This window comes from Camelus dromedarius, chromosome 32 (assembly GCF_036321535.1).
Source record: "Camelus dromedarius isolate mCamDro1 chromosome 32, mCamDro1.pat, whole genome shotgun sequence".
In the NCBI taxonomy this organism is placed as follows: Eukaryota; Metazoa; Chordata; class Mammalia; order Artiodactyla; family Camelidae; genus Camelus; species Camelus dromedarius.
Window position 1 is genome coordinate 9,409,310 of NC_087467.1, and position 18,666 is coordinate 9,427,975.

At 40.8% G+C, this 18,666-nt stretch overlaps 1 protein-coding gene across 3 annotated transcripts in view; it reads left to right on the forward strand.

The window, feature by feature from the left end:
* The window catches only part of B4GALT6 (beta-1,4-galactosyltransferase 6), a 123,810-nt gene that overhangs the window by 47,034 nt on the left and 58,110 nt on the right, over positions 1-18,666 (forward strand). For 2 of the 3 annotated variants that reach the window (XR_010378662.1, XM_064481527.1), the window contains exons 6-8: positions 3,109-3,296; positions 6,470-6,592; positions 6,875-6,976. Coding sequence is in view for 2 of the 3 variants with exons in the window: in XM_064481527.1 (XP_064337597.1) it covers positions 3,109-3,296; positions 6,470-6,592; positions 6,875-6,976 (413 nt within the window). In the remaining variant the exon portion in view is untranslated. Of the gene's footprint in view, positions 1-3,108; positions 3,297-6,469; positions 6,593-6,874; positions 6,977-7,619; positions 11,114-18,666 lie in introns of those variants that run through there. The other variant, XM_010977255.3, reaches the window with a different exon arrangement.

Consider the following 18,666-nt stretch of genomic DNA (forward strand, 5'->3'; position numbering starts at 1 on the left):
TGTGACAGCAACCTGGATCCGGGCGAGAGACCAAGCAGCACTCGGAGAGTTGAAGAACTGAGGTTTATTATGCCAGCTAGCCCAGAGGAGTTAACACTCCAAGCTCTGGACCCCGTCTGTAGGTTTACACAGGCTTTTATAGGCTGCCAGTTTACACTTTGCCACATCATATACAAATAAGGTATAACAAAAGTTGACTAATTAGGAACAAGCTTTGTAGAAGTGGACCAATCAGGAGGGAGAGAAATAACCAATCAGGAGTGAGCTCTGTGCAAATAAAGTACTACAAATGGACCAATCAGGAGTGAAGGAAATAACCAATCAGGATTGAGCTCAGGGAATCAATAGAATTTTAGGGGTAAGTTCCAGTTTCCTAGAGGTAAGCCGTTTCAGAGGCAAAACGTGAGATAGAGCCTCTGGGCCAGGGAATTGGATGTTGCTGGCAAGAGAGTAGTGGCCCTGCCTGGGGGTCCTGCCGCTCTTTTTTTATGGGGCTTCCCACCTCACCACAAGGGAGTGAGGGCTAACTTGTGTGGGCAACCAGAATGCAGAGTGACAGCGTGTGATTTTTGAGACTAGATCATAAAAGACATTGCTGCTTCTGTCTTGGTCTTTTGGATCACTTGCTCTCGGGGAAGCTGGCTGTCAACGTCAGGAAGACGCTCAGGCAGCCCTGTGGAGAGGACCCGCCGTGCCAGGGTCATCTTGCTGGCCATGGGAGTGAGCTGCCTGGGTGGTGGAGCCGCGGCTGACCCCAGACACCATGGAGCAGTGATAAGGGAGCTTTGCTGTGCTGTACAGATTTTCTCTCTACAGATGCTTTGAATATAATAAATGACTACTTTTTTTAGCCCACTAGTTTTGCTCTGATTTGTTACACATCAGTAGATAACGAATACATTTACTAATCAGAGTTCTGGGAAAATATAGCAGGAAAAAACTAGCAGGAAATGGGGTAAAACGACCAAAGAAATAATATAAGAATATTTCCCAGAAGCAAAGATAATGAGTCTTCAGATTAAAGGGGCCCACATGTACACATGAATAGAATATAGATCTATAAAGTGCATTGTTTTGAAATTAAATTTAAAGTACAGGGTAAAAAGAGAAGATATCAAAAAAGTTCTGTAGGAAAAATTACCACTGATTATGTCTCAGAATCACATGAACCGTCTCTGCAATACTGATACCTAGAAGATTGTGGAGCTGTGCCTTTAAAATTCTAGGGGAAAGTCGTTTTTAACCTAGCATTTTTTAATCCAGACAAAATGTCAATCGAGTGTGAGGGTAGCCTTTCAATCACTCATTGGCCATATATATAAATACATTCTGTAATTTTTTTTTCCCCCCATGAATCCTGACTTAGGAAGCTCTGAAGGATATGCCTTGGCCAATTGAGAGAACTGAGTAAAGACACGAATGATGTAGGGAAGGAAAGAAGAGGCTCCGGTGGTCCAGGCCAGACTGGATCAAGACCTGAGGGCAGTGGGAGTTGGAGTGGGGCTTGGGGGGAGGAGCAGGAATTGATAGCTGGTTTGACGTGTTTGAACGATTGCATAGTTACGAATAAGTACGGGGCATGCCTATTGGGGCTTTTGTACAAAATAATAATAGTTGTGTAGAAAACCAAGAAAGCAGAAGATAGTTACTAATCCTAGTTTGAGAAAGAAAACAGGATCATAGTTTGCTTACCATCCAGAATTTTTGCAGTGATAATAATGTAAACACCATTGGTTTAAGCAAAAATTATGGCGTAACTCTATTGGGAGAGTAGCTGGAGGGGCAGTGGGTGTGGTGGTATAAATCCTCAGTGACCATGGTAAGATGTCAGTAGACAATGTCTAAAGATAATGAAGCAAGGAGATACCAGAATGCCCCTTACCTTGAAATACGGAGATACATACCAGGATAAACTGCTAGAGGTGTTGAAATGTGTTGCTTTTGGAAGATGAAGGTGGGTTAGACATAGAACTTCTTAGTTCTAATATAAGCCATTAAGAATTATGTCCACATTTAATAAAAACAACTTTTAAACTCTTAAAAGGAAAGTCATTTATTCAAACTGATGTTGATGTACAGTAATAACATTATAATTTAACTGCCTTTGCTTTTTATCCTCTCCATTTCATTGGTGAAGAAAAGCTGTAAAAAGCAAAATGACTTCTATTACCTCAAGTTAGCGCAAGACCCAGGGTTGCAGATTAGTCATTTTTCATTATTGTGGCAGTGTTCTGACAGTGACTGCCTTGTGTATCTCCTTCGCTTCTGTCCTAATCTTTTTGTATTATGTTTTGGAAGTGATTTTGAGAAGTACTGCTAAGGCATAGGTAATTGCCCTTTAATTTTCTTTACCTACAGAATGAGACTTTTTATTGTCAGTGCCCCTTAATATAATTTCCCTGGTAAGTAAAGGGAAGTGGTTATAATATAGCAAGTTGGGTTCTGTATATTAAGTTGCCACCTTTTTGGTCCCTTAAAATGCTCTTGGTTTTTCTCATAAACAAGAATAATAAAAATAGAAACTGTTGCCCAGGCACTTTAATGTATTTTCTTCAGTAATACAGGAAAATGGTTGTCATAAGGGAAGCTGGGTTTTGTGTTAACAAGTTCCAATTGTTTTTGTCTCTAAAAATGTCTTTGTCTTTATTATGTGTGTTAGCAGTACCAAGCTAGCCCTCCCTGGCCTTGCTGGGTCAGAGCAAGAGTCCCTGTGTTTCCTGCTGCTTCTCTTAAGTCTTGGCGGCGTATGGAAAGCTTCATGCAAAAATAAAACCTACATTCTTTCCAATGGCTTTATTTTTTCTCCTGGTCAATTAATATTCTGACATATTTGAAGTAAAACAGAAACATGAATTATATCATTATGTAAATAGGATGATCTACCAACGGACCAGATAATAACATGTTTTCTTGCGTGTTACCAAAGCATCAAATATAATGCAATAATTTAAACAGTGTACGTGAAGATCCTGAGGTGTGTTTATTATTTTATCTATTTGATTTGGATGTATTTATTATTCGTGTTGGACCATGATTCAGCAAATTAGAAAAGCATAGAAAAAAGTCATGACGAAGCCTGAGTTCATTTCTGTTTTCCTCTCCCTGAAGACTGGCACGCAACCTTTTAACCGTGCAATGCTCTTCAACGTGGGCTTCAAAGAGGCCATGAAAGACGGCGTCTGGGACTGTGTAATCTTCCATGATGTGGACCACCTGCCTGAAAATGACCGAAACTATTATGGATGTGGAGAAATGCCGCGTCATTTTGCAGCAAAGCTGGATAAGTACATGTATATGTAAGTCATGTGCCGTCTTCCTGATACTGTGCAGGACACTCGCAAAATCGTCTCATGCAATGGTGGCAGCTTCATGTGCCTGGACCGGAGGGGCTCAGGAGCCTGGACAGTCCCTTTACCTCCAGCGCATCCTCGGAGGGAGCCGGGATGCAGAGTCACTTGTCATCCCTCCGGGGGCTTCCTCACGCAGAGGTTTCAGCGTGGGGTGGCGGGAAAGAGAGCCAGGTTTCTGCAGTCCAGTAAACGTGGGTCTCACCTCTGGTTTTCACACTTAGCAATTAGAGGGCTTGGTTACCTTAGGACTTGTATCTCTGAACGTTGGTCTTCTTGTTCAGGGAGCGATAGAGCCAGTCCACAGGGCTCTGCCTGATCCCAGGTGCTGGGCCCGCCCCAGGGAGGAGCAGGGCACAGGCTGCCTCCTCTCCCCTCCCCTCGTGATGTTCCAGGGCAGGGAGGGCCCTCTCTTCTTCCTAAGCTGTGGATTCTTGACTTGCCTTTAATAATAAGAAGCATTTTTTTCATTCTTTGAGTGGAGATACCTTGAAATGGTACCGTCATTGGAACTGTGACATTAAAGCGTGCGGGTCTAATCTGGGAAAGCCCTCCCAGTTTTCTTTGGCTAATGGAAGTGAAGAGGGGAGGGCGCAGCCTGGAGCGGGGGAGCTGTTGCCTCTCCATTTTGCCTGCTGCTCGACCTGTTAGAGAGGCAGAAAGTGACCGTGTGAATGAGCACTAAAATCAGCACAGAGGAGTACCTTTTTCTTTGTTTTCTTTTTTTCTTTTCTTTTCTTTTTGCAAGTTATAGTCATTATTAGAAAACCTTTTCCTTTTTTACCGCAGTGTCTGAAACCCAGGTCGGCCTTGGGAGGCCCATCCAGGTTCAGGGTCTGACTCTTAGTACTTCAGGAACTCCATTTTGGTCAGCCTGCTGGAGTCAAATTAGATTCAGGGTAATTGACTTTTACTGAAAAATATCATAAACTAAGAATTCTAAATTTTTTTACTTGAAAATAGTAATTTCTGATGAATAAAATATTCATGTCTACCTAGGCTGATCCCAGGGTTCGGAGGGTATCTTGGAAGTTGGAATAGAAATTAGAATGGCAGCAGAAGAGGGAACTGGCTAGACAGTCTGTAGACTTCGGGCCATGGGGTGAAGTGTGGTGCAGCGTCCTGGCCCCACAGTGGTGCCCACGGCCTGACAGCTGCTGACCAGCAAGCACAGGTCCCCGGGTTAGTGTCTCTCTCCCCCTGGACAGTGGAGGGTAAATACTACTAGATGTTACTTGTCAAGCTTCTGTTTTCTGTCCTTTAGTGTATCTGTTATAGCTTCATATTATCAGATCTTTTTCTATCCTGGCTGTAGTGCAATTGATTGTTTCCACTTAAGCAGAACAGTAAGTGGAACTAATGTGCTTGCCAGTTGATCCAATTTATACATGTCTGTGAACACACACACACACACTCTCTCTCTCTCTCTCTCTCTCTCTCTCTCTCTCTCTCTCTCTCTCTCTCTCCCTCTCTCTCTCTCTCTCTCTGACCGCTAGCCTGGCCAAGAATACTCCACCTGGTGTGGGAAACAGTTGGCACCATGAGTGCTTATTGGCCCCACTGCAGTCGAACCAGTGTCATAACTAGAATTTGACTTCCGCAGTAGGAGCCTCGTGAGGTGTCCTGGAGCCTGGAACACCATAGTTGACCGTGGGGTCGGTATGGCTGTTAATGTCTTGGGGTGCCTTTGGCCCAGGGTGGGCTTTGCCCTACAACCCTAGCATTTTCTCCGGAAGCTGCCTTCCCCGTCTTCAGTGGCTGCACAGGGTCCAGCTGGCAAACAGCACTTCTTCCACACAGGGAACGAGTCCAGGGTCCTTCCAACAAAAAAGTGGCATCTGCCACCTCTCTTCCTCTGAGGCAGCCTTGCTGTCATCGCAGCCAGGCTTCCCTCGGCATGATTTTCGGATGCTGCGCGTGGTGGCGTTTTCTCTGTTGTTCCTTCGCATTGGCTTGGCCTGTTCAGGGGCTCCGGCACACTGCTCCCCAGTAGCACATTTGGGGCCGCGGGAATTTATTCATGACCGCAAGTCTAGGGATGCTACTTCAACATCAGAAAACCAGTCTGTGTCTAAACAAACAACTTAGTTTGACAGATTCCTTGGAGGATGAGCTAGGGAAAAGGTAAGGAAAATAAAATCCAAATCTAAAAATAGAGTCATTGTTCAGAGTAAGGCAAGTACTGTATGATCTTACTTACATGTGGAATCTAAAAAAAACCCCAAACTTGTACATACAGAGAAGAGATTGGCAGTTGCCAGAGGCAGGAGGTGGGGGTAGGAGAAATGCGGGAAGGAGGTCAAAAGGTACATACTTCTAGTTATAAGTCCTGGGGGTGTCATATATATAACATGGTAACTGTAGTTAACAAATCCTCTGTTGTATACTTGAAAGTTGCTGAGAGTAGATCTTAAAAGCTCTCATCACAAGAAAAAAGATTATAGCTAGGTGATAGATGTTAACTAGACATATTATGATCATTTTGCAATATATACATATATCAAATCATGTTGTACACCTTAAACGAATACAATGTTATGTGTCAATTACATCAAAAAATTGTCATTCTCCTAAATAATTAGTGCATTAAAAATAAATATATTTGTAAGTATCCATGAGTATTTTGGGAGTATAATCCAACAGAAGACCATTACATGAATAGGCAGCTAGTCTTTTCAAAATAATGCTAGACTTGTTTTTACTAATTTATATTTACCCTGGTCTATGTAATGAATAACGTATTTAATAAGGTAAATGAAGGAGGAAATTAGCTCAGCATAGCAGCTATTGATATGTTTGATCAAGTAGACTTTTGGTTTGAAAATTTACCATTTTTGAACAGTAGATTTTGAGTCTTAGAAGGTAACAACGCTAAATGTTAAATTTTGGTTGCCACAAGTGTTTTACATAACACACTTAGATGCACGTTGTTTCACTAGAATATAAAAATGTCTTGTTTCTTGGTACACATTACATTTCCCAGAATATGATTTAATCAACACAATTTTTTATATGGAGATGGGAGTGTATTTTACAAAGCACACAAAAATTGAAAACCTATTTCATATGGCGGACTGTTCTGATCTCATTTTTAGAGTGCTGCATCCTGCTTTCTTTTTCAGTCTTCCATATAAAGAGTTTTTTGGTGGTGTAAGTGGACTGACAGTGGAACAGTTCAGAAGGATCAATGGTTTTCCTAATGCCTTCTGGGGTTGGGGAGGAGAAGACGACGACCTTTGGAATAGGTATGTTGGGATCCAAATTACTTAATAATGGAATTTCTATAAGTATTTCTTTTCTATTAAGTAAACTGTACTTTTCTATTCCAAGAAAGGATTCTTTGGGATGGGAAATTTTTGAAGTTCCTGAATCCTAGGTTGTGTTTTCCCTTTTTCACTGAGTACTTCTGAAATTATTGCCAGCACATACATTAGAGCATTCTGCGTTTTAAATTGAAATCACGTATTCCATTTTTACATCAGATTTTATTTCTTAATGTATTTTCATTTCCATATGTTGTATTGTAGAGTTCACTATGCTGGATATAATGTGACAAGACCAGAGGGAGACTTGGGAAAATACAAGTCTATTCCTCATCACCATCGAGGTGAAGTCCAGTTCTTAGGACGGTAAGTTTAATATCATGTTCAGATATCAAGGTTTCAAAATTATGTAATGTATGAAAGATTTTTTTTACATGCATCGCCTCCCCCCCAAAAAAAAACTTCTTAAGGGAATTTTCTGTCGATATTATTTTTCTTTATAAAAGTAAAGCATTTTTTGCTTGTTTTGAAGAGATATACATATACCTACATACACAGATATATATTTATGTTATATTAAAGAGCCCAGTTAACTTTTATATAAAAAGTATTTGCTTTTTATATAAATACATTTTATTTCTTAAGGATATCCAAGTTGTAATGGTGCAAAATAATTTTTTCAGGTGGCATTTTAAGATTTATAAAGATGCTAATTTAGAATAATGGTCTTAGAAAGATTTTTAATTATGCATAAGAACCAAAAATTGTAAAGAACTTTAAATACTTTAATGATAATGACCTTGATAGAGGAGGGTATAGCTCGGTGGCAGAGCACATGCTTAGCATGCATGAGGTCCTGGGTTCAATCCCCAGTACCTCCATTAAATGACTGAATAAATAAACCTAATTACTCTCCCCCCCAAAAAAAGCATGACCTTGAGCATATTCCTCATCAGTTTTTCTTTTCAAACGTTTCTGTTACTTTTCATTTCTTTCTCTAACACTATAGGTATAAATTACTAAGATACTCAAAAGAGCGCCAGTACATCGATGGGTTGAACAATTTAATATATACGCCAAAAATACTGGTTGATAGGTTGTATACAAATATATCTGTAAACCTCATGCCAGAGTTAGCTCCAATCGAAGACTATTAAAAGAAGTAGCTCTCATGGCAAGACAGACCGCAGTGTGGCTGGGAAACTTGGAGTGCACTCTTAATGGAGGTCAGTGAATGGATGTGTCACAGTGCCCTGGGTGGTGAGGAGAAGAGCCCGCATTCTCAGTGTTTACTGGTGGGATTGTATACAGTCAGCCTTCTTCCACGTGCCCATCCTCTGCTCTGAGACACACCCCCATGGCGAGCATTGCAGAGACCACGAGCTGTTGCTTGAGTCTGGAAGTTAAGAGAGCTCCCTACAAAGAGAAAATTTTTATACTAAAATCTATAATTTAATTCAAGAGAATGCTTTATTTCCGTTTAAACATATTTTGTACATATGTGATGTAAATTAATGTGTTCAAATTGTTGAAAAATAAGATGTGTTGCAGTTTTGCATGTAATGGGTTATGCCTTTATGGGACTTTTATAAACATTTTTTATTTGCATGGAATAAAACAATGTAAATTTATGTCACTAAACAAAGGTTAACCTTGTGTGAAATGAAGGAACTGTCAATAATTGACAGCCAACTAGCACAGTACGCTGTCATACTAGTTTTGAGCTTTAGCCCTTCAGCTTCTTGTGTGGAAGGAGTCACAGCTTCCTTAGGGTTTTAAAGGGTAAGAAGAAGGCTTTAACGGCTTTTCTTCCCACCAGGATTTCCTATTTTTTTCCTTGCTCGCAATCTCATCAGATTTTGCTAAATCACAACCGTATTGTTTATGCATATTGCATGAGTATTACCAAGAAAATCTTAGAAGTTGTGATGTGACATGATATAAAGGACCTCTTTATGTTAAATGTCTTTCATGTACCTCTGGTCTAAGTGTCAGGGACTTTGTGCCTCAAAAAATGTTCCCAAGGTTGTGTGTGGTGGTACCCTGTATTTTTTTTTTTAAATTCATAGTGAACAGCACTTTCATTATGTCCAGTTCAGAAGAGCCAAAAAAAAAAAATCTTCATTTAAAAGAAATCAAAACAGTCTTTTTAAAAGAAAGAGTTATGGAAAACCCAGTAGTACTTATACAAATGAATTATACTATTAGATAAGAAATTAAATGTTCTATTTTTATGAAGTGAAATGCTTAGTAGATAAAAACAAATTTTAAGTTAATTCTCAGATTTATAGAATTTCAAGTTTGGAAGAGATCCTCCTTTTTAATGTTGGCCCATTTCATTCAAACTGTGTATTTTTTTTCACTTTTAAGAAATTAGTCTCTAATGTTAATTATTAAAATTTCATCACTAAAAGCATAGATTAATAGAACTATATTAAAATATTGTCTGCTATTTAAATGCATTAGGGTTATAAGACACTTCTCTAAAAGCAGATCTTACTACCTGGCATCAAATATATTACTTAATCTTGAATTTGGATGAAGTTTTCATAGCAAACAATATTCTTACTTTGAAAATTATCAATCATGGTTAACCAGAGATTCTTTAAAGTATCTAAAGATATTTTCACAAATTGAAACCAAAAAATTATGTACCTATGAAGTGAATCTTCAGCAACAATGAAAAACAATAGAAATAGAAATGGATTATTCACCTAACACAGAAATACAGTTATTTATCTCTCAGGTTGTAAGTTTAATTTTGAAGTGTCATCTTCTGTGGCAGTATTGGTAACACAAATGACCACAAACCAAATCATGAACTGATAGAAATTCTTACACTTTAAGAAAGCTCTCTTTATGATACCAAACAAAATTTTTCTGCGTTTATTTCTTAGAAATATTTCCGAAATATTTGTCTTTCATTTTTTTGCTGGTACTCAAAATAATGAAAAAAATCAAACCTTCTGAAAAGTAGGATATTTGTTCTTAATGTGTATCTGTTCATTTTCTGTCTCTCTTGGCCAATGTAGTTTTTTAGTTCGATGAATGAAAGTGGATTGATAAAGTTAACATTTGTTGATCACTAACAAGATAGCAGGGGCATTGAGCGTAATTAACCCAATAATACTTCAGTATTGTAGTCATGGGGGAAATTAGGGCTGAGGCTTATTAGGAAAACATATTTTTCTCTTTAACATGGAGCTGCCCACATTTTGAAATCTTCTCATTTTGATACACATTTTATAGTTTCAAGAGAACTCAATTCTACTGGTATCTACCTTACTTTCTTGGATTAAATCTAGCAGTAATTTTTGTTTTAGGAGTGGGCCATGAATATTTTGCTTTTTTCAGTTTTAAATATGGTATCCTGTGAAAACCATCTCATTAGTTTGCTTTTTGTCTTTTGTTTTTGTTTTGCTTTTTAAGTGCGGGCCTGAAATTAACTTTTGCATATAAATAGCAACTTTTATGTTTGCATATAAGTGATAGAGTTTTGCTTAGTTATCTTTGTTGTATGAAAATAGCCCTACTCCATAAAAATTAGCAAATACAACGTAAATACAGACTATCTTTATAGTTTGGTGGATTTATTAGTGAACGTGTAGTAATTGCCTACTCAGCAGTTGCAAAGCTACGTATGTCTACAGAAAAAAATGTTAATTTCTAAACAAATCGAGTCAAGCAAGCCGAAAATGATGAAAACATCCTCTGTTAACTTACCTGTTGTATTTCTTAGTCTCAAAGTCAAGAAATGTATATATGTGGACGTAGAGTGATTACGAGTTCCCCATGGCACTACGTGGGAGGGTTATATAGTGCCTTTTACCTAGAGAAGTTAGCGATGATTAATGGGCCTGTTTGTAGAAAAGAAAAGGGAAAAGTGTACACGTTTGCTGTAACATTACGTCTCATTTACCGTGGAAATGGTCATTTAAGTCTTCACCAAAACTGGGGTTTAATGAATATTTTTTAAGTCTTAATTTCTGTTTGTATTTTGTGAAAAGGTGTTCAGTAAGAAAGCCTTATTTGCAATATTATGTAAATATAAAATTATAAGACTTGCTTATACTCCTTTCCCAGCCAAGATATTGATATCCATTTTTAAACAAAATGGGAAAATATCCAATACAATATTCTCCTTTTGGAGGCTCTGTAGAAGTGAAAGCAGATTTTGCGTCATTTTATTTGGCTTCTTGTCATCTCTCTTGTATTTGTGTACTTTTCAGACAAATACTGGTACTCTAGATCTGTTATCTTCTGTTTGCAAGTGTGCCAGTGAGAGAACTAAAATGGTCATAGTGTTTATCAGGAAGAGGAAGTGTACTTAAGATTATTTTATTTATTAATATCTGAAAGGCTTCTATATAAATGCACTGAAATAAATGCTAGTAATTTCTTGTACTCTTTCTTTCTCTCTCCTTTTTTTTTTTTTTTTTGCTTCTCATGGAAATGTTTGTACTTTTTTATCATTGTCTTTTATGAAATATAATGTTCTAAAGACCTTGTGTGGTGATGTAGTTATTTTCTGTCAGGAGCTTTTTGGGGGGGGTTACCTGGCTTTTTGTTGTGTTTGTGGTCCTAAATTGCAGGTGAATTGCTGATGAGCTCCTTGCTTGCACTAGGACTGCACCGTAAGCATGAGGCAATCACCACATATGCCTTTGCAGCAGTGTTAGTTAAGTACATTTAGAGATCACCCCATAGCTTGGACTTCGAAAGAGACACAGCAATATTTAAATATCTTTCATCAATACAATTAGGCATCCACTGTATCAGAGTGAGTATTTAAGAAGTCATTTTTAGCATAACTTTCTTCTCCTTGCACAACCCCCTTCAAAACTCAGTCTTCCTCCTGTTTTACCATCCACTTCGTAAGTCAAGGACGAATCCGTGGGTCACCCTCCCTCTTTCTCTTCCATGCTGTCGAAATTAACCCCACCTCTTAAGTCTCCCTCAGGTCCGTATGGTCTTTGGTTTCCACAACAACTGCTCAGACCCTCCCTAGTTTTGTCTAGCTTCAAAGATATGTCGTCATCTTTGAATTCATCTTGTATTGCCACAAAGATTGTGTCTTTTGAAAATCCTACATTGCTTAAATTCTTTCCGTGGTTCCCTGCTGCCTACAGGATAAGGTCCAAGCGTATCTGCCTGTCACCCCGGGTCCTGACTGAGCTGACTTCTGCTTGCCTCTCCAGGCCCAGCTCTCACCTCTCATTGCTGCTGCCTGCTTTTCATCCTCCAGCTGCCTGTGAAACCCCCCCCCCCCCACCCGGGGCCTGCATCATGATCCACAAAGGATCTACTGCAGATCTCTGAAGATTCAATTCGCTCCTCAGGCAGCCTTCTCTAGAGCCAATCCAAGTAAAAGCTCCCACTCGCTCCCTTGCACTCCTGCCCTGCAGAGCACAAACCCTACTGAAGCGTGTCTTACACTATGACTTTTATTCGTTCACACATTTTCTTTTTCTCCCAAAGACTGTTGGCTCTTTGAGAGCAGGGGTCTGGCTCATTCGTTTCTGTCCTCCCAGCATCCAGCATAGTGCTCAGTGAATGAATCATGCTGCCAAGGGTGCACCGTTTACTGTCTGACGGGGCAGAGCCCTCCAGCTTCCCAAGTTACTGTTCCATTAATACATACACTTCGTACCTTCTTAGTGAGCCGTGTTAAGCAGAATCAGTGCCTTAGTTAGGACTATTAAGGGCCATGTTCAGAATGTGTTTTGGCCCACCTACAAATATATCTGAATAGAAAGCCAGGCTCAGCTTTTTACCCAATATATTTGCAAATTTTAAAATATTTACTGAGCCTTAAAAATTTAATATGGATTACTTTATAAAAGAAAAACCCAGAATAGCGAAAAATTTACTGCCTATCTTTGTTCAATTAAAAAAAAAATCAGACATGGAAAGTGAAAGTCATTCCTGCAAAATAAATGTCACAAGACATAAATGTGATGATAAAGGAGTTCGTGAGCAGATGCTGAAAACACCTGCTTGACTTATCAAAGAGAAGGTGTTAGTTTACCTCTGGAACATCATTTCCATCTGAGGTCATTTTAAAAAATGTATTTAATTAATTTCCAAGGATTTGAAAATCACACAGCCCTCCCTGGCCTCTTCCTTTCCTTCACCAGCTTTTTTCTTCTCCCACCATCGTTGCTGGAATCAGGAAAAATAGTGGTGGCTGTTAGTTTTCCTGGATAAGACTCCTGTGAGTGCTTTTTTTCAGGCAGAACAGGGTCACTATGGTAACCGGACCTCCCCTTCATTCTTCCCTCATCCCTTGACCTTGTATGAATGTCATTTTGCATAGGGTAATTACGCAGTCTTTTAACCCGTCTAGCAACTTCTGACAGCTTGGTCACTCTAGTCTCTCCAACCACAATATTTTGGAACATATATTAAGCACCTGCTGTGTCTCAGGCACTGGGCTTTACTGGTGACATGAGAGTAAGACACAGTTCCCATCCTCAAGGAGGCTCCAGCCAAGTAAGGGGAGATGCTCGCCAAGGGCTTCTCATGGGGGCCGACCCCTTTTTCCTCTAAATATTTTATAGCCTGCTTAGAAACCCAGTAGAAAAATGGGCAGAAGTCTCAGACAGGCCACATTAAAGAAGGGAGATCCAGAGTTCCACCTACCACCATACTGACATCCACACAGTCAAGACCCAGAACAGTGCCTTATCTTTCCTTTTATGTGACATTTTTATGTGAATTGGACAAGATGGGGTGAATGCATTCCATTCACTTCTCCCACTAATGACCAAACAACAACAAACGAACCCTACCAGAACATTCCGAAAAGTGTGGTAAAGAAAACCAACCGCCCAGGCATGTGGAGACTCGAGGAAGAACCCAGCCGTGAGTCCCGGGAGCTGTTGCCTCGCCGATAGCCCAGTCTGGGTGCTAGACGCACACCACCAGAAATGCCCGCAACCGACCCAAACAGAAGAAGCCCCAAGAACAGCCTTGCTCTCTAGCCTAAGGACCTGGAATTGCGCAGGCCAGCAGGCACCATTCAGCCACAGTGTCTGTCCTCCAGAAGGGCACCCCCAGAAAAGCCAGGGCCCTCCCCACCCACAGCTGGCAGCAGTGATGGCCAAATCCTGTCCCCCCACCCACTCCCCACCCCACCCCCTCTTTTTATGAAACTGACTAGCAGGAAAAAGCAGAAACTAATAAAAATAGTGGCCTGTAAGGGGAGAGTGGCAGGGGAGTGGAGGGCACAGGGATGGGAGAAAGACTGATTCTTTAAGTACAATTTTATATAGTTAGGAATGGAACCGTGTTGATGTTTTTATATAATCCAAAAATGCAATTTAAAAAGCAAACCCTAAGATTGATCTTAGATGGAAACAAATTTTAAAAGTTATATGGACAAAGCAGAACAAACGTTTAATGAGTTTATCCTTCATTAGCTAACGATCAACCGTAGCAAGTAGAAAGAAAGTGATTCCTATCCGGTCACTGGTCTTGCCGCGTCATGTAAATGTCACTAGTGCCGTGTCCGCGTGTTTGCAGGGTCTTGTTTTCTTCCTTTTTTTTTACTGAGCCTTTTGTGTGTGTGTGCACAGTGTGCTTTGTATTGTTCACGTGGGGATCTTTCGTGGCCACAGCAGTGGGTCTGGCAGCCCTGGCCACGATCTTTCCCAGAGAACCTGCCTTAACCATTTCCTCAAAGGAGGGTTCCACACACCCTGTGGTTTTCTAGGCCACAGATCCCTGGATAAGGGATCCCTCTCCCCTTGTGGGGCTGTAACTCATTACTGATTCAGAGGAAGGAGTGTTGGAGACGGTGACAGACCATTTTAGACTGTATTAAAATAAGAGCATTATCCTGACAATTTTGATATTTTGTAGGATACTGTGGTCAGTTTGCAGAAAGTTTCATGTAAGTAATATTTCACAGACTACATGCCTACAGTGGACAGTCACTTTCTAAGCTCTTTCCATGTCCAGTGGTCATTACTGGTCCTCACAAGGACCCTGAAAGAGTGACAGTAAGGATGAATGGACAAGCCACAGGAAAGAGGGTCGGCGGCAGAAAAGGAGATGCTAAATGCTGCCTGTTCGAGATCCGAAAATGGAGGTGGTGAAGGAAATTTTGAGTGTCTCAGGAAGTGGAATGAGAAGCAGTGGATAAGAAATTGTATAAACCCCAGAAATTTACAGGCCTTATAAAAATCTTTCTCGAAATTTATCCTGACTCTAGACTTTAACTTCAAAGTCAGACAATTGATTAAAAAAAAAAAAAAAAAAAACTAAACAGCAGACATTGATTGTTCTAAGTCTGCCATCTGAGGGGTTTTGCTGCTACCAAGTTACAAAAAATATATGGCATTACTTTTATAGTGTGTTTTGTAAAGGAAAAAAAAAAATCTATCCAAAGGCTTATGAGTATACATTGGAGGAAATAATTGAGTAGCTGCTTAATAAAAATTTTTAGTAGCTATTTATCTAAAAACTTCTTTTACGAGTCACTTACTGGGAGTACAGTAAATGTAATTTTTACTCTAGGCTACTAGCTCAAGTATAATTACCAGCCCCACTGGGAAAACAAATTGAACAGGAATCATGAAACCACAGAGTTTAGATCAGGAAGGGGACTTTAAAACCATTGAGTTATTTCTTTCATTTCCATTTCTTTTATTAGGTGTCAATTGTTTAAAAAAGAAACATAAATGCAATTTACCAAACAGACAGTTGTGACAGCCTTCAGTCCACCCCAGACCCAAGACTGGGCTCTGGAAGACCTGAGTCAGATCAGATCGTTCACCTGCCCTAGTTTCTGCATTCCCCACAGGGTCTTGAACTTCTTAGCACACAGCCCTGCAGTCTTTTACTACTTCGATATGAACTATCCTAGCCTCTAACTAAACCAAGTTGCTTGCTTTTTTCTTAATATTTAATGTGCTCACAAATCTTTGTCCCTCTGCAGTCCAGTCTCCTCTCCAAAAATGGCTTTTTCCAGTTTATTCACCTGGTGCCTCCTACTTAGCTTCTAAGGACTAGTTCAGTTGTCCCCTCCTCTGTTAGGCCTCCAGGCCCCCAGGAACAGAATAAGTTTTTCTATTATGCTGCCATAGCATTTTAATGTTTTTATGGCGATGCTGACTTCCCTTCCTCCTTCCCTCCCTCCCTCCCTTCCTTCCTTCTCCCCACCCTTTCTCTTTCATACCCATCTCCATTGCTAAGAATATGATTTCCTTGTAAATAAACTCTGTGATTCAATTCATCAGGTAGCTTCAGCACCTGGTGCAGAGAAGGTCTCAATGTGTGTTGGATAAGCCAATACCTGTGTGGTGTCATGGACTGAAAAATGGCCACCTGAAGCTGTCCACATTGCTAATTCCCAGAACCTGTGCAAGGAACCTTGCAGATGTGATTAAATTAAGGCTCTTGAGATGGAGACATTTTCCTGGGTTCTTTGAGTGACCCAGTGTAATCACAAGGGTCCTTATAAGAAGGGGCCATGAGCCAAGGATGCAAGTGGACTCCAGAAGCTTCAAAAGGCAAGGAAACCACTTCTTGAGGCCAAATATCCAGAAGGAACACACCCATGCCAACACCTTGATTTTAGGCTTCTCACCTCCAGAAGTGTAAGAGAATAAATTTGGGTTGTTTTAAGCCACTGAATTTGTGGTATTTGTTACAGTGCCAAGAGGAAACCAATACACATGCCTATATGAATTAATAATTCACAGGCCTTTTAGGCTATTAGACATACTTTAAAAACATGTCTATGATAGACAATATATTTGAAAAAATAAATACAGGAGAAATATGCATCCTTAGAAATCAAAGAAAAAAAGTGATTATGTAATGTAATGATATATCTATTAAAGTGCAAAAACATTTTTTAATAAGCAGAATTGGCAAGGCTTCAGAGTCATAGCCTTTAGCTGCAGTTTTGAATGAAGGAAACCTTTTGTTCTTTTGGCCCTGGCCTGAGGCAGTAGGACGTTTTAAATAGACTGATTTTATGTGACATTCTCAGTGGCTAAGTTCTTGAAAGCAATCCAAGGATGCGGACCCTGACACTGAACATTTGAGCGAGGTTACTCCCAGGAGCTGGGAGTCTTTTATAGTTTCCTGACAAATTGGTTCATTTCACGGTGCCATCCCTCCCATGTCTCCATGAGAGGGAGAAACAGCCTGGTACAGCCCCAGCGACTTGTAAGGGCTCAGATGAGAACGACCTGCCTTCCTGCAGCCAAGCTTTTTATTCATGCCTTTGGTAAATATTTATGGAGCACTGACTATGTGCTAGGCGCTGCCCTCCACAGACTGGGAAATATATTCCGAAGTGTTTTCCCAGTGCACTTTCCCGAGGAGGGCTGTTGAGTCGTGTTCATTCAGCTCAGCACGAGTCCTCGTCTGGGCGGCTCCCGGGGCTTTCACGGCAGCCTCTGTCTTTTCTCCCTAAGTCCCCTGTTGCATTCATGCCTTACGCCCAGGTTCCCAACCTTCAGCCTCCTGGGGAGTGATGTTAGTGGCAGTGACAGCAGTGGGTGGCTGCTATGCTCTGGGGGAAGCTCCTCATCTCAGGTGTTTATTTAAGCAGGCTGCGTTTCACCCCTCTCTCCTTGCGAGCTGGCAGTGGTTCCGGAACGGACCTTGAGCATTTGCATTGATTGCCAAAGATGAATTACCATCTGCCTCGGCTTTAAATTAACTGGGGCTGTTCTAACCCACAGAGGATGGGGAGCTAGGAAAATGGAATTGATTCGGAGCTTATTTCCATTTTGAAAGGCAGTAGGAAGTCGTGGGGTGAAGGGAGGGGTTTGTTCTATGAGCCAAGAAGTAAAAGGAAGGAGTGGTAGTAATATTGAGGGTTTGGGTGAGAAATAAAAATTCTTATAAGTGATACCTTTGTGAACAAAATGCAGGTTAAGGAATACACACCTTCAATTTCCTTGTTTGGCAGGTGCCATCCAGATGTTTCAGGAGACGTAATATTAGCGAGTTTTGTTTTCCGCCTGTATGTGTACACACGCTGCCAGCTTCTGAGGGATGAGATTGAAAACTGGCTTGATTACTTCAAACTCAGCGTGGCTAAAGCTGAACACATCATCGCTGACTACAGACCTGCCCTTCTGCCCATAACCCCGAGTTCAGTTACTGGCTCAACCGTGCAGTCTGCTGGCCTAAGGCTCCACGGGCTCCTCCAATTCTCTCCCCTTTCACAGCAAAGCCATCACCACTACTTGCTGATTTTCTATTCTAAGTAGCTCTAGAGACATTGAGGAAAAGGGTGGGGAAACAGCTCCTGCAATCTGGAAACTGGCCTCAATGTTATATTACAAGATACTTTGGGTCGTTGTTCTGTTGGATACCACAGTCTCACAGAACACCAACGTCACTCTAAGACCACGACAAAGGAAGAAAAAAAATCACTGTGAAACCCACAAAATCCCTAACCTCTCTTTTCACTAAGTTTCTGCTTTACCAATTACAGCTTTATGTCTGCTCTGGTCTGCCTTCCCCTACAGCTAAACTATTGAGATGCTCAGTCATAGAATTGCCCCCACTCTCTGATGCCAGCCAATCTAGAGTGAGGTCCCACTTTCTTAGACTCTCCCCCAGATCACCCAGCCCAAGCCCAAATCCTACAGTAGTTTCTCTCTGATACTCTTAGTGAGAGTGTTGTGTGTTCTCTCCTGCTGGGATGTGTAGTAAGTCCAACTGGTTCAACTACACAGATGTGTTCCTGGTGGATCTGGGCTGGAGCGTGTTGACACCACTCCTTTCTCTCCATTTCCGGTTGAATCCTGTTCTTATCACGAGCCTGCAAAGCTACAGCTGCATCACAGGTGTTTTTCTGGGTTCCAGGGTTTTTTCTCGCTGATTTCCCTTTCGCGCTGCCGTGAGATTGCCTCCCTACCGCGTCCCGCCCACCAGCTCACCACATGAGACGTTCTGTTTATCACCAATGGGGCACAGAATATGACATTGATAGCATCAACTCCTGGGTATAATGCCCTCAGAAGGACACAAAGTCACATTTGTAGTATTCTTACTCAAAATACGTAATTGCATTCCAATTATGAGCT